The following is a 16,310-nucleotide window of genomic DNA, read 5'->3' as shown; positions in this document are numbered from 1 at the left end:
ATCCACATACTTAACAGGTTTACTTGGAGGTTCTGGTTAAAGATGGGGACAGCAGAGTCCTGAAATTACCTCCTCCCACAGACATACCAAATCTATAACTGCATACGGAACAATTCCCTCTGAAAGAAACCCAGCACATGTCAGTGACACCTACACATTGCAGACAAACGGCGGGGGGGGACAAACACCCCACGTTGAAACAGGTAGGAGAGGCTGAGACACAACGCAATGCCGTCATAAACTCCAGCCCCCGTGTGGCAACACGCAACTGGAAAGGAGCTCACAGCTTTCCCGGGGAGAGCTCTGAAGCTCGCATCTGATGCCCCAGCTTTCCAGACTCCTGCCGAGAGATGGGCCCCCAGAACATGCAGCTTTCAATTCAACAGGGCATGAGTCCAAGATAGCCAAGGGCTCACACGGACTCACCATGGCTAACCCCTAGGGGCTCGGCACAGGGGCGACAGAGTCAAATACACCCACTCAGTCTTCAGAGAGGCCGCCTTATTTATCACAACAGCTTCAGCCTGAGGAGTAGGCTTCTAACTTAACACACACACAGGAGCCACCTGAAATACTCCCCAGCGAAGGTGGAGGCTGGCGGTTACCATCTTGCCGCCCTCCCGCCTCCTCCCTCCAGGTCACATGCGATCTCTTGGTTTTCAAGGCTGCCACCCGGGAGACACAGAGCTTGATCGTCCGGATTCAGTGGCCAGTAGGGCTTGTGTTCACAGGTTCGGTGGGATGGTGGCCAACAAAAAAATGTAAACGGCTCTCCCTCGGGGCTCAGAGCACAGGGAACCCACACCCCCTCTCACCTCCCAGCCTTGCCCTGAACAAAGTAGATCCGCAGGCTTGAAAAGCTGCTGGCTGAGATCTCCCCTTTGGCACACTGACGGGTCTTGGCTTGCCCTCAATCACTGGGTGCCACTAAGAACCAAGAAAGCTGCTTGGACAAACAAATGTTTGAGAGACCACCAAGAGCTAGGGCAGAGTTGAAAGAGAAGATTCGTCTACAAGGATTTTAAACCGGTCCAAGACTGGGAGAGGTGGCTGTTTTAGCCAGTGCATAGAAACCAACACAGACTGTCAAGGAAAACGAAAGGGGATATGTTGCAAATCAAAGAACAAAACAAAACCTCAGAAGAGATGTTAATGAAGTGGACATGAGTGATTTTACTGATAGAGTTCAAAACGATGGTCCTAGTGATGCTCATCACGGTCTCGGGAGCAATGCAGCTAAGGTGAAAACTTCACCAAAGACAGAGAAAATAGAAGACAGTACCCAGTTGAAACCACAAAGCTGAAGAATACAATAATTGAGCTGAAAAATACTTGAGAGGGGTTCAGTAACAGATGACATATACTCAAAGAATGGATGAGCAGTCCCAGACAGGACAGTAGAATCCGTCCATCAGAAGAGCAAAGACTGAAAATGGCCTAAGAGACTTCTAGAATACGATCAAGCTGACAAATATTCACATTAGAGGGGTCTCAGAGGAGCAGAGAGAGAAAGAAAGGGTCAAAAAACTTTCCTAACTTGAGCAAGGAAACAGACATCCAGATCCGGGAGCCCAGAGAGTTCCAAGTAAGAGGAATTAAGAGACACACACCCAGACACGTTATAATTAAATTGTCAGAAGATACAGACAAGGAGAGAATCTTAAGCAGCCAAGAAAATGTGTGAAGTACAAGGGAACCCATATAAGACCATCAGATTTGTCAGCACAAACTCTGCAGGTCAGAATGGAGTTCAATGATATATTCCAAGTGTTGAAAGAAAAAAACCGCCATCCACAATACTCTATTCGGCAAAACTGTCCTGCAGAAGTAAAGCAAAGATAGAAGAGTTTTCCACACAAGCTGATGGAATTCACACCACTCGACCGGTCTTACAAGAGAGGCCAAAGGGGCTTCTTTAAGCTCAAAGGGCACTAATTAGTGACAGGAACATACATGAAAATATAAACCTTACTGGTAAAGGTAAATACATCATTACATTCAGAATAATGCTGTAATGGTGGTAGGTTAATCGCTTACAAGTTTCATATGAACGTTAAAAGGCAAAAGTAGTAAAAATAACAATGATTCATTAACGGATGCACTAGGTAAAAAGATATAAATTGTGTCATCAAAAGTGTAAAATGTTGAGAGAGGAGTAAAAATGGAGAGTTGTGTTTTTTTTTGTCTTTTTTTGTTTTTTTTTTTTTTTGAGACAGAGACAGAGCATCAACAGGGAAGGGGAGGAGAGAGAGAGAGAGAGGGAGACACAGAATCCAAAGCAGGCCCCAGGCTCTAAGCTGTCAGCACAGAGCCTGACACGGGGCTTGAACTCAGGAACCACTAGATCATGTCCTGAGCCGAAGTCGGACGCTCATCCGACTGAGCCACCCAGGCGCCCCAAAAATGGAGAGTTTCAGAATGCATTCAAACTAAGTTGTTACCAACTTTAAACAGACTATGACACATAGATTTTATATAAGCCTCATGGTAACCACAACACAAAAACTTTTGGTAGACACATAAAAGATAAATCAAGGCACATGACTACGGAAGATCAAATCACAGAGGAAGAGAGCAAGAGAACAAAGGAAATACAAAATAGCCAGAAAACAATTTTGAAAGCAAGTGCATACCTACGAAAAATTATTTAAGTTTCTTTCTCTTGCGAGAGAGAATCCCAAACAGCCTGTGCATTGCCAGCGCAGAGCCCGATGTGGAGCTCGAACCCATGAAGCCATGAGATCATGACCTAAGCTAAAGCCAAGAGTTGGAGGCTTGACTGAGCCACCCAGGTGCCCCTGAGATATTACTTTAAATGAAAACAGACTGAAACCTACAATCTAAAAAGCCCCACCCAGGACTCCAGTGTGCTAACTCACAGAAGACTGAAGAGGACCAGCACCTTGTGATTTCACTCAGATGTGGACTCTAAAAGACACAATAAATGAACAATCAAGAGTCCGAGTCAGACCGATAAATACAGAGAACAAACTGATGGCTGCCAGAGGGGACAGCAGTAAAGGATGGGGCAAGATGGGTGAAGGTGAGTGGGAAATAACAGTCTTCCGGTTATGGGATGGTTAAGTCAAGGAATAAAAGGCACAGCCCAGGGAATGTAGTCAGTGATAGCATTGTATGGTGACAGATGGGAGCTACACTTGTGAGCATAGCGTAAGGTATAGAGAAGTCCAGTGACTAACGTGACATTGCATATCAACTCTACCCGAAATTTTTAGGAACTCCCATCTACGTGCTGCCTATAAGAGACCCACTTCACATACAAGGACACATGCAGACTGAAAGTAAAGGGATGGAGAAGGATATGCCATGGAAATGAAACCAAAACAAAGCTGGGATGGCTTTACTTCCATCAGACACAATAGGCTTAAAAACAGAGACTGTCGTAAGAGACACACAAAAAAAGGTACTAGGTAATAAGGGGACAGTCCAGTAAGGATATGACATTTGTATGTATTTATGAACCCAACATAGAAGCACTAGAATATATACAGCAAATGTTAACAGACCTAAAGGGAGAAATTGACAGTAATACAGTAAGAGTAGGGGACGTTAATATTCCCCTCTTTATTAATGGATAAATCATACAGACAGAAAATCAGTAGGCAAACACTGGACTTAACTGATAACTTAGATACCCAGAAACAGAATATACATTCTAAAGCATAATTGGAACCATCTCCAGGATAGATCCTATGTTAGAGGCCACCAAACAAGTGTTAGTAAGTTTAAGAAGATTGAAATCAAGCATCTTTTCTGACCACAATGGTCTGAAACTAGAAATCAGTTACAAGAAGAAAACTAGACAATTCCCAAATAGGTGATTAAACAACGTGCTCCTCAACAACCAGTGGGTGAAAGAGAAATTTAAAAAATACCTTGAGACAAATGAAAGTGGAAACAACGTACCAAAATTTATGGGACACAGCAAAAGTAGTTCAAAGAGGGAGTTCACAGTGATAAATACTTACACCATGACACCAGAGAAGTCTCAAACAACCTAACTTTACAGTTCATGGAAGTAGAAAAAGAAGAACAAAGTCCAAAGTTAAGAGAAGGAAGGAAATAAAGATCAGAGTGGAAATAAAGGGAATAGCATCAAAAAAAGGCAAGATCAATGACACTAAGAGCTCAGTTTTTGAAAAGATAAAAATAGACAAACGTTTAGCTACACTCACCAAAAGAAAAGGAGTCAAAATTAGAAATCAAAGAGGAGATGTAATAGGTGATGGGGATTAAGGAGTTTACTTATTATGATGAGCATCACGGATGTATGGAATTGCTGAATCACTATATTGAACACCTGAAACTAACATAACACTGTATGTGTACTGGAATTTAAAATTAAAACAAGAAAAGGAGATAATAAAACGGATTGTCCTAAATACAAAGGATCGTAAGAGACGCTTAAAAACAATTATACACCCACTACCTCGACAACCTCGAAGAGATGGATGGATAAATTCCTAGAATACCGCAACCTACAAAGACTGGGTCATGAAGAAATACAAGATTTGGCAAGACCCGTTACTAATAAGGAGGTTGAATTGGTAATCACAAACCCTCCAACCGACAAAAGTCCAGGACCACATGGCTTCTCAGGTGAATTCTACCAAACATATAAAGAGTTCGTATGTATCCTTTTCACACTTCCAAAAAATTGAAGAGGCGGGAACACTCCCAGGCTCATTTTACGAGGGTAGCGTTACGTTGCTACCACAACCAGACAAGGACACCACAAAAGAAGAAAATGATAGGCCAATATCCACGATAAAGACAGATGCAAAAACCTCGGCAAATGGTAGCCAAACAAATTCAACAATATAATGCAAGGATCGTATACCACGATCCAGTGGGATTCATTCCAGGGATGCAAGAATGGTTCAACGTCTGCAAATCAATATGACACAACACAGCAATGCCACCGAAGATTAAAATCGGACAATCCTTTCAGTAGGGGAAGAAAAGGCATTTGACAAAATTCAATATCCATCCATGATAAAAAGTATCACCCAATGGGCATAGAGGGAATATACATCAGCATAATAGAGGCCATATGGAACAAGCCCACCGCCAACATCATGCTCCACAGTGAAAAACAAAGCTTTTCCTCCAGGACCGGGAACAACTCAAGGGTGTCCACTCCCACTGCTTTGATGCAACATAGTATTGGAAGTCGTAGCCAGAACAATCACTGAAGAAAAACAAAAACCAGCCATCCAAATCATAAAGGAAGGACAAAAATGACCCCAGTTTGCAGACAATGTGTTTTATATAGAGAAAAGCCTAAAGACTCCACCCACCAATTTTTAGCGGGACTAATTTTTAGCAGACACTCCACCCGCTAACTAATGATTAGTTAGCACTAATAACTGAATTCAGTAAAGTTGCAGGATACAAAATCAATATCCAGAAACCTGTTGTTTCTCTACGCTAATAACAAGCTATCAGAAAGAGAAATTAAGACAACAACCCCATTTACATCCAAAAGTAAATACATAAAACACGTGGGAATACATTTAATGAAGGTGCTGAAAGACCTGTACAGTGAAAGCTATCAACCATCGATGGAAGAATGGTGAAAGAAGATGCAAACAATGGAGAGCTATTTTATGCTCCTGGGTTAAAAGAATATTGTTAAAATATCCATCCTACATAAAGCATTTGAGTTAATGCAGTCCCTATCAAAATCCCAGTGGTATTTTTCACAGAAACAGAACAATCCTAAAGTAGGCATGGAACCACCAAAGACCCCCAATAGCCAAAGCAATCTTGACAAAGACCAAAGCTGGAGGCATGATGGTTCCTGATCTCAAACCATATTACCAAGCCATAATGGTCCAGACAATGTGGTATTGACATTTAAAATCAAAGATTTTAATCTTTGACGCAACAGAGTAGAAAGCCCAGAAATAGACCCATGCATATATACGCAATTTATCTATGACAAAGGAGCCAAGGATATACAATGGGGAAAAGAAAGTCTCTTCAGTGAATGGTGTTGGGAAAACTGGATATCCATAGGCAAAAGAATGAAGCTAGACTACTATCTTGTACCTTGCACAAAACCCAACTCAAAATGGGTTAAAGACTTGAACCTATGACCTGAAACAATACAAGTCTTAGGAGGTAAGCTCCTTGCCATCTGCCTCAGCAAGGACTTTTTAGATTTAGCACCACAAGCACAGTTAAGCAAAAGCAAACAAGTAGGACTACATTCAACTGAAAACCTTCTGCACGGCAGAAGACACCATCAACGAAAAAGGCAACCTATGGAATGGAAGAAGATATTTGCAAATCCTTTATCTGATAAGAGATTATCATCCAAAATACATGAACTCCTACAACTCAATAGAAAAAAAAAATCTGATTTTCAAAAAGGCAGGAGAGCTAAATAGACATTTTCCAATGTTTATGTCCAACAGGTACATGCTTCCTGCTCTCAAATAGATGGCCAAAAGGTACATGAAAAAGTGCTGAACATCACTCATGTCCAGGGAAATACAAGTCAAAATCATAATGAGATTTCACCTCACACCTGGTGGAATGGCTATTCTCAAAAAGACCAGAGATGATAAGTGTTGGTAAGGATGTGGAGCAAAGGGAATTCTTGGGCATTGTGGCAGGAATGCAAACTGGTGCAGCCACTATGGAAAACAGTATGGAGGTTCCTCAAAAATTTAGAAGTTCAAGTACTACATGATCCAGTAATTCCAGTTCTGGGTATTTATCTGAAGGAAGCATAATCACTATCTCAAAAAAATATCTGAACCACAGTGTTCACTGCAGCATCAGTTATAATAGCCAAGACATGGCATCAACCGTCATGTCCAATGACTGATAAAATGTAGTGTGTGTGTATTCAATGAAAATTAAACCATCAAAGAGAATAAAATCCTGCCATTTGTGACAACATGGATGGACCTTGCAGGCATGATGCTAACTACACTCAGTTAGAAAACGATAAATACATGATCTCACTTATATGTGAACTCTAAAGAAAAGGAAACTCATAGATACACAGAACCAGATGAGTGATGGCCATAGGCAGGGTTGGGAGAAATGAGTGAAGGTGGTCAAAAGGTAGAAACTTCTGTCGATAAGATAAGTTTTGGCGATGTACATACAGCATAGAGACAATTAACAATACTGTACTGTGCTGTATACTTGAAAGTGGCTAAGTGAGTAAATCTTAAGTACTTGTCACAAGAAAAGTGTAGGTATTTTGGCGACCAATGCTACAGTCATCAATTTGCAATATATACATATTTCAAATCATTATGTTGTACACCTAAAAAAATAAATTGAAACGAATATTGGCTCTGAATGTCACTACCTTTCACTGTATCATTCACAGTGTGGAATGACCCCCTTCCATACTGACCAGCTAATCACTGGCATCATCATTAGATACTAGAATATATTTAAAAACCTGTACAAAGCAATTGTATTCAAAATTAAAACCAGGTACCCTAAAGCCTAATTTAAAAAGCCATTGGAGAAAGGCAGTAAAGAGAGAAGTAATAAGGTAATCATACATCGAGTTGGAAACTGGTTCAAGATATAACGTGATTTACATTAGTAATCTAAAGAAAAATAATGATGGGGGTAGTTGTTTGTATACAGCCCCCCTTTTAAGAGAAAATCTAGCACATTGTTCCTATTTGATACAGAGAAAGCAGTTGGCTTAGGTATCATCAAAATCACAGATAAAAGGATTTGCAGATCTTTTCAGCATAGGCTACATAGGTTCTGGCTGGTCACTTTTTTTTTTTAATGTTTAATTTTGAGAGCGCACAAGCAGGGGAGGGACAGAGAAAGAGGGAGACAGAATCTGAAGCAGGCTCCACACATTAGCACAGAGCCCGGCATGGGGCTTAACCCCACAAACTGAGATCATGACCTGAGCCCAAGTCAGGGATGCTCAAATGACTGAACCGCTCTGGCCAAAGTCATTTTAGCAAGTAGAACCATGATCATTTCAGTCGAGCAAAGGGAATTGGGTCACATGGGCTATCACGCCTTCAAGTAAAGCCTAAAACCATGGTGAGTGTCAGAATTTAAAGAATATTTTGTCCATAGCAAACCAACTTTACCCTGTCTTACTTTGGTGTGTTCATTTTTTTTGGTAAATGTATCAGTCATTTTGTTGGACCACCTTCAGACAGGCTATGGAGGCTATAGTTAATAATTCAGAAAGGATTTTGTTTTACATGTTTGTGGGAGTCAGAGTGGAGTAGAATCTACTTGAACCATTGTTAAAGCACTTTCGTTAACTAAGTATGGAATCCATTGACCATTAACAATATGCCGTTTGAGCAGGCAGTGAAACAGTGTAATAGGAATAAGGGTTGGCCAAATTCCTAGGGTATACAGTTGGGACTTAATATTTTCTTGTTCAATAACTGGCTTTGGGGGGGGGGGTGTGGGGTAAGGGAGAACCTGTGGTCACTGGTGTTATTTAACACATTTCTGGGTTGCCTGTGATAGCTACACATGAGTATGTGATTAGAAGATGTATAAATATTAGTAGCTTTCTGGTTTGACGTCTTACAATGGTATGTAACAGTCACCTATTGCCGTGTGAGAAAATAATTACAAAATTCTCAGGTTACATATTTCTCGTTCATGCACCTCTTGGTTGGCTGGAGTTCTGCTGCAGCTCGTCTAGGCTTGACTCCAAGTTGTAGGGTGGATTCAGGTCTGTCCCACCTCCCTCTCCTCCTTCCTGGATGAGTAGGCTCTCTGGGCCATGCGCTCCTTACAGGACATCGGCACAAGAGGACAAGCCCAACAACCCAAGGACGTTACAGAACTCTCCTTCTATCTGCCAACGTTCCATTGGCCAAAGGTGGTCACGTGACCAAGTCCAAATTCCTGGCGCAGGGAAGCATGCCCCCCCGCCAGTACTCGGTCACTCCCTTCTGTCTACACTGACCTTCTTGCTGTTTGAGCAAGCCAGTCACACTCCCCTCTGAAAGTCTTTGTGTTTGCTTTCCTCTCTTGTATATCCATGGGTCATGCCCTCACTTGCTTACAGTTTTTGCCCGACTGCACCTCATCAACGAAGGCTTCCAAGATTCCCCTTTCTGAAGGTTCCCCACTCATCCTCTCTCGTGAAGGTTTCTCACCATGTGACATACCTAACTTACTTGTTTAGACTGTGTACCTCCATATGAATGGGAGTTCCATGGATACAGGGCTTTTTTGTTGTTGACTGCTATCTCCCCAACACGCACAACAGCACCTGACATAGAGTTGGCTCTTGATAAATGTTAGTATAAATAAACTAATCTTGCCGTGTGGTCATTTGTATGGCTATTTTTTTAGACATTTAAAATCTGGCTCAATATCAAAGAATCCAGTGGTGTTGCTCAAATTTCAGGTGTCATTTAGCAGTTTTCGCTTTTCAGTATAACTGACGCAGAAAATAGGAGCCGTCAAGCATGTTTCAGCGTCGATTCAGCTCTACTCATGCACACACGTGAGAACTCTGATTTTGATTCTTTTTTTTTTTTTTCCAACGTTTTATTTATTTTTGGGACAGAGAGAGACAGAGCATGAACGGGGGAGGGGCAGAGAGAGAGGGAGACAGAATCGGAAACAGGCTGCAGGCTCCGAGCCATCAGCCCAGAGCCCGACGCGGGGCTCGAACTCGCGGACCGCGAGATTGTGACCTGGCTGAAGTCGGACGCTTAACCGACTGCGCCACCCAGGCGCCCCTGATTTTGATTCTTAAAAGGAGTAGTTAAGCCCAGAGGACTTTTTCCTTACTGAGGAAGTCTTGAGCAACGAAGAAAACAAGATGATACTTTATTCGTATATGTACTGTGCAGGGTGCACAAGGCACTTGAAAAATATTTGAAGGGATACCTTCATCACTGTCCTCAAAGTTTTCCATTAAAGCAAGCCAATTTTAGATTTGTACTTGGACACTCGGATTTGAAACTTACAGATAATAGTTCATCTGTAAAGATGAACCTGGTCGACATCATTAGGTTTATGCTTTAAACTTTGATCCCTGAAATAACTGAGGCAGAGGAATGCCTACCCCATCCCCGAACTGTGTTTGAATCTTACCACACTACTATTCAGTTCCTGGAGCTCCAGGGTAATGTAATTCACCTGTCAGGCTGGTCATGCTTGCCTCTGTTGGTTCTGATTTATTCTGTAAGGCGTATTATCGCTAAAGCAGACTGCCATTCAAAATGCCTCATGTTCCACAACTTGGCAAAATTTGCATCAGTAATGGGATGAAGACGTGTATTCACCTCTGCAGTTGTCAGGATTCTGTTCCTGCTGGCAATGTTTCATTCATTCCACCCTCACCACATAATGGTAGTTTGAACTCTCAGGAAAAAAGAAATTAAAAGTGCTCTATTTCATTGTTTTCATTGCTAAACACATAAATAGAAGGAAGGTGTGTGTGTGTGTGTGTGTGTGTGTGTGTGTGTGTGTGTGTGTGTGTGTGTAGATTGGTAGGTAGCTACCGTAACTTCTTCTTCTATCTTGTGATCTTAATTTTCACCACTTATTTCTTGTCCTTAGTATCTGAAAGAGGTTTTCTATGGTATATTACCATGGGACTCACAGAAATAGAGGCTCTTTGTCTGTCCTGTGCCCCTAAGCTCTCCACTCTGATGTTGACGTACAGCCTTACATCCACTGGGATAGGACTCTCTTTGCGGTGAACATTGGGCCAAGGATTGTTTGAGCTTACACTTAAAAAAAAAACAAGGTGAAAACTTAGTAATGAATGCAGGATTATAATCGTAAATGAAGATCCCAGTGGCATAGACAAAAGGAGATAACAAGCATGTTTACGTCACTAAATCGCCGGCTGTCCAGTCATTTCCAAGTCCGATGTGAACCTGAGGTTGTCCTTAAGCATCTTCATTACTGTTGATCTGGAAGCAAGGTCTTGTTTTAGATGCAAGTGACACTGTCCTGAACGAATAGAGCTTGAACTTAAGAACATCAGAAACTTAGTTTGCAGAGACTTTGAGAGTTGCAAGTAATTTTGTTCTCAGTGAAGAAATCTCTCCCTTGCTGCAAATGTCTGAGGTGCGTTCCTGTCAACCCATGAACCATCATCAGTAGAGACATACAGATCGACATCATCTTCAAGAGGACTCCCTGTCTCAGACGAGGACCCCCTGTCTCAGACGAGGACCGTCCATCCCTAATTCCTTTTTCTTCCAAAACATCCTTCTCCCCTCCCGTCAACAGATTCTTAAAAATGAAAAAAAAAAAAAAACAACCCACAATTTCCCCTTTAGAAGCCTCCAAAAACACGATGATGATAAAGTAGGCCCGTGTAACAAAGAGGAAAGGAACATTACTCCCCAGTATCCTCCGTATCCACCGTCCTTAGAATCGTAATATTTCACTCCCTACATAGGTCACGTGCAACTTTTATTTCTCCCTATTTCATTGGACTTTAAAAGTACTTGAGTTTTATCTGTTACCTTTGGTTAAATGTCAAAGGAAAGAGTGGAGAAAACACCTCTGTCTCCGCTTCTTCCTTTCCTTCCTAAAGTGCGTGCAGAATGTCACGTTCTCAGTTCCTTTCGTTGAAGAGGCACACTGCAAGGGTCGAATCATTTTTTCATTACAAAGGAAAACATTTCACCTTTATTAACGGGGCCTAAGAAACTTAGGTCGATTTTATCTTGGCTTCTAAACAGGTAAACCATTTCCTTCTCCCAAGACCAGAATATAGATGGAGTTCTTCCCTTGAAGAAGTCATTCCCCAATTATTCAGCTTGAGGGGTTATTTTTATTGATGTTATTTATGAGCGAATGGAAATGATTCCAAAATGACTTTTTAAACATTTTTAAAATTTTTTTAAAAATGTTTTTATTTATTTTTGGAAGAGAGACAGAGCGCAAGCGGGGGAGGGGCAGAGAGGGAGGGAGACACAGCATCCGATGCAGGCTCTGAGCTATCAGCGTAGAGCCCAATGCGGGGCTCGAACCCACAAACCGGAAGATCACGACCTGAGTCAAAGTGGGACGCTTAACCGACGGAGCCATCCAGGCACCCCTTATTTTGTATTTTATAGTGATCTCTGCACCCCATCTGGGGTTCAAACTCATGACCCCAAGATCAAGAGTCACGTGCTCTACCGACTGAGCCACCGAGGCGCCCCGACCTTTTAAGTGGGACCGTGGGCTTTTTCTCAAAATGTCTGTTTTCCGTAAGCGTAACTGGCCATTATTTGTGCTTGCTTTCGTTAAGGCGAGGAAGACCTGCTCAGTCCTCCCCAGGACACAAGCACAGGGTTAGAGGAAGTGATGGAACAGCTCAACAACTCCTTCCCTAGTTCCAGAGGTAAGGCCCACGACGTGCAAGTAACTCACACCTACTGGAATTAGGCCCCTCATTTCTGTACCCTAGCCCGCGTATTTCCCGTGTTTAAGGAGGCACTTGCTGACAGAATGCCAGTCTGGGGTCATTGTGCGAAGAGAATATTGTTGAGTGTCGAGTTCTGGTTTGGATGACTGAATTGACTGGTTTTGGATGCTGGTTGAATTCAAACACCTGTATAATAGCGTTGTCTCTAGAAATAAGACTATCAACTCACACGTTATTTTACTTGCTTTGCGCATCAGTCTGAAGCGTTAATTGTGAGATAAGGTAGCTTATTCTTAAGAGCAACGATGATGTGACTTTTACAAAGAAATTCACGCCCCGATGGCACCTTTGCCGGGGACACACAGTCGATACGCGCGATACGGTGAAATCCAGAACGTGCCTAGTATATGGTTGGGGGGCGGGGGGGGGGGGGGGGGACTCTGACTTCCAATCTGATGCCCTTTATATTTAAAAATTGTATCTTACCCCATTTGTTAAATACAGGTACAGTGAACTCTTTGTATGCTACTTTGTTGTTGACTTCACTTTCCTAGGTGGAATACCATCTCTGTAAAGAAAGATGTTAATTCTATTAATGCCTCTATTTCTCACCGTCACTTTGACCTTGCGTATTTTGCCCCTCCTATAAAAGCAGCATTTTACCCCCCCGCCAGATTTTCCCACTAGCCTGTAGGAGCTTCAGATGTCTTCCTAGCATTTGGGAGTGTTTGTTTTACTTTATTGCTGTGACATAAACCAGAGTCACTGACCCACCTCCCTTCGGTGAATAAAAAGAATGGCTGCAGTCACCTGTAAGCAAGTAGATGGAACACCCCGACAAGCCAAAGCGGAGGACACACGTCTCGGTGGGCAGGGATGGGCATCCCTCGTGGGCAGGCCCGGAGGGAAGGGCAGCAGAGAATCTGGCTGTTTGTTCCTCTCCGTAGGGGCCACGAGGAGGGTATTCTGGGTCCTGTGTTTTTCTGATCTTGTTGTTCAGTGTCCGTTCCCGGTGGCCGGGTCCTAGCTCTTTGCTGTATGCGTGAACGTTGCACGGTGCACATTAAAAGCACTGATGTTCTGATCGAGCGTTGCTAAGGAACTGTTGGGGGAAGCTAATTTTAAATGTCTGCACCAGCCATCTTTTCCCTGCTGAGTGCCTCTGATGTGTTGATTTTAACACCTAAAAATCTCAGCTGTCTTCCACCCACCACCCCCACCTCCATCTTGACTATGTTAGCTGTCTTTTGTCCCTAGATGCCATGGTTCACGAGAAGACCACATGTTGGTTTGATGTAAATCACATGCTCTCCCCTTTAGCCCGTCAGCTTTTACCGGCACCTGACTTTGGACCGCTGGAGGTGTTAGGGATGCAAAGAAATGCCGGACTCCTTGCCCTCGAGGCGCTTACGGTCAACTGTGGACTTCCGAAGTTCACATTAAAGTATAGTATTACTGCTCTGACCTAGGGCTCTAGGACATGAGGGAATCCCAGAGGCACCCTTTTGGATAAGAGGGGTTAGCCTCAGGCACAGCGAGGGTCTTTCTCAAGTTCACACAGCCAGAACTTTGGGCCCCACACGTAGCACACATTTCGTCGAGGCCGTCCTATCCCTTGAAGGTCACAGATGGCTTCCTCGTCCCAGACCCTTAAAATGAAAGCTCGCTTACCTGCTCTGTGGGAAGTTGGTGGCTGCTTCGTTGATGCCCTGGGCATTTCCTCCACATGTAAACCAGAGTCGAGTGGAGGCCATAGAAGGGCCCATGGCCCCGCTTCCCTTCAGGCAGCCTTTGTGTCCCGGGCCTGTGGCCCATCCGGATTATCTTTAAGTCCTTTGCACACTCTCCCTGCATCCCCCCTTTTAGTGCGTGAAGCTAGATACCACATGGGTATGGAAGAAGCCACCTGGAAGAGGGCAAATTTGCCTCCTCCGATGTATGTGGTAGTTAGCACCTCTGGCGTTAAATTTCCTTCTGTGATGGTGATCTACTTCTGTGGAGACTTGGGGGAGCTTTAGGCCACCCCGATAGTGTTTACTCACTTCGCGCTTAGAGAAGCATACCTTCCACCGAGTGCTGATTTGAGTTCTCAGAGGATAAGGAGGCTTTGTCTGACCAGTTCCCTTAACTGAGTTCCTACCTAACAGTAGGCCGGTAGCCTGAGAGAAGTCATTTATTTTCCTGAGGAAAGCAATCAAGATCTGGCCGTTCGTTCTGTGATGCTGTTATCTTGACTTCTTTTTTTTCTTTTTTTGCTACTTCCTGCCACGTTAGGCCTTACCGCCGAGCCCCTACTATTGCGCACCCGTTCCCAGCGTGTGGGGGTTCCTCTCACGGCACCGAGCAATTTGGACACCATCTACCCAGAGAGAGCATCACATGCCACAAGTTTAGGGCTTCAGTCCCACAAGACTGCCCTCCCCCTTCACCTGGGCTTCTGACCCGCTGTAGACTTAGGGGTTCCAGTGCCCCACTTCTGGGGTGTTACGGCGGCTCACACAACTCAGAAATGCTTCCTTCACTAGATCAGCGTGTATTACAAAAGGCCAGAACTCCAGAACAGCCGGACGGGAGAGGTGCACAGGGCGAGGCGTGGGGCAAGGGTGTGGAGGTGCCGTGCTCTCTCGGGGTGCGCTGCCCTCCCAGGACCTCCACTGTTCACCAACCCAAGAAGTTCTCCCTCCCCCTGGGTTTTTAGGGAGGCTTCATTCCAAAGGTGTGATTGATCACATCATTGGCCGGTGGTGAGGCAACTCAGTCTCCAGCACCCCCGGTTTCCCTCCCCGGAGGTCAGGGGGTAAGGCTCAAAGTTCCACCCCCCCCCCCCCCCCAAACCCAGGGTTGGCTTCCCTGGGACCCAGCCCCTATGTTTAGGTGTTTTCCTAGACTTGCCTCATTACTTCAGAGGAACTTTCAAAGGTTTTAGGAGCTCTGTGCCCTGAAAGGGAATTGAGACCTAATACGCATTTCTTCATTCTAAATCGCAGTATCACAGCTTGTTTCCCTCAAGTTCAACTGGATAAAAAGTCTCATCGTTAGAAAACTAGGATGGAAAATATATGTACGGTAGGTTTTAGTGGGCGCATCTTACCAGCGAGTAGGTATGTTGGGTTGATACCGAGAAGAGCATTTTGAGCCCTAACATCTCAGGATTACAGGCTCTCCTACGTGGAAAGGCCTCAGAGGGTCATTTGAGCACTTCTGATAACCACAGCAGTGGCTTTTGACCTTTTTGACCACTCTCCATAGTAAGAGAAACATTTCACATCTCAAACTGGATTAAGGATATAAGATACATTGGATGTGTGTGTATGTGTACAGAAACACATACGTATACCCCATGTATATACGCCACAGATATATGTGTCTGGTCACATATACGTACGAAGATCAGCAAAGTTTCGTGAAGCACTGCTTCCTATGCTATGTAGAACGCACACCGTGTCTCTGCATCAAAATCAAATGCTGGCTGCAACCCACTAAACTGATTTTCGGACGCAGTGGTTTAAAGAATACCGATCCAAGTGATCTCAGTTTTCCTTGCCCAGATGAACATCTTTTTTAAAAGCAAGTTACACTTATTTGAAACATTTGACCATGGAGGTTTCTGCCAAGACCTTCCTAATAGCTTAGAGGACGCTGTACTTTTACTCTGAGTCGGCCACCCGTGTTCCCATTGCTGTGTTAGGATGAATGAAGTTCACGGTTGCTACAGCTGTTTCGGACAGCTGTCTGGGTAACTCGGGACAGATGCTGGAGCCAGAGGTCTGACATTTAGTGGAAATGCGCTGTTAACTACCACCTCGTGGTTTACTTAACCCTGCTAGATAATTGCCACCAGGGGAAAAGACTTTTTCAATAGAATAGTATGTTTTTCATAAATGTAACGTATACAGAGAGGGGAGTTGTTTTGCATTATACGTTTACAGCTTTT

The 16,310-nt window shown here is 43.7% G+C and overlaps 1 protein-coding gene across 8 annotated transcripts in view; it reads left to right on the top strand.

The window, feature by feature from the left end:
* Nucleotides 1–16,310, top strand: part of DMD (dystrophin) — a 1,834,617-nt gene that overhangs the window by 1,806,268 nt on the left and 12,039 nt on the right. For all 8 annotated transcript variants that reach the window (XM_030304767.1, XM_030304766.1, XM_030304769.1 and 5 more), the window contains one exon: nucleotides 12,260–12,352. In XM_030304767.1, coding sequence (XP_030160627.1) covers nucleotides 12,260–12,352 — 93 coding nt within the window. The remainder of the gene's footprint in view (nucleotides 1–12,259; nucleotides 12,353–16,310) is intronic.

This window comes from Lynx canadensis, chromosome X (genome assembly GCF_007474595.2).
Source record: "Lynx canadensis isolate LIC74 chromosome X, mLynCan4.pri.v2, whole genome shotgun sequence".
NCBI lineage: Eukaryota > Metazoa > Chordata > Mammalia > Carnivora > Felidae > Lynx > Lynx canadensis.
Note: the sequence above shows the minus strand (reverse complement) of the source record. Positions and strands in the feature narration are given on the sequence as shown.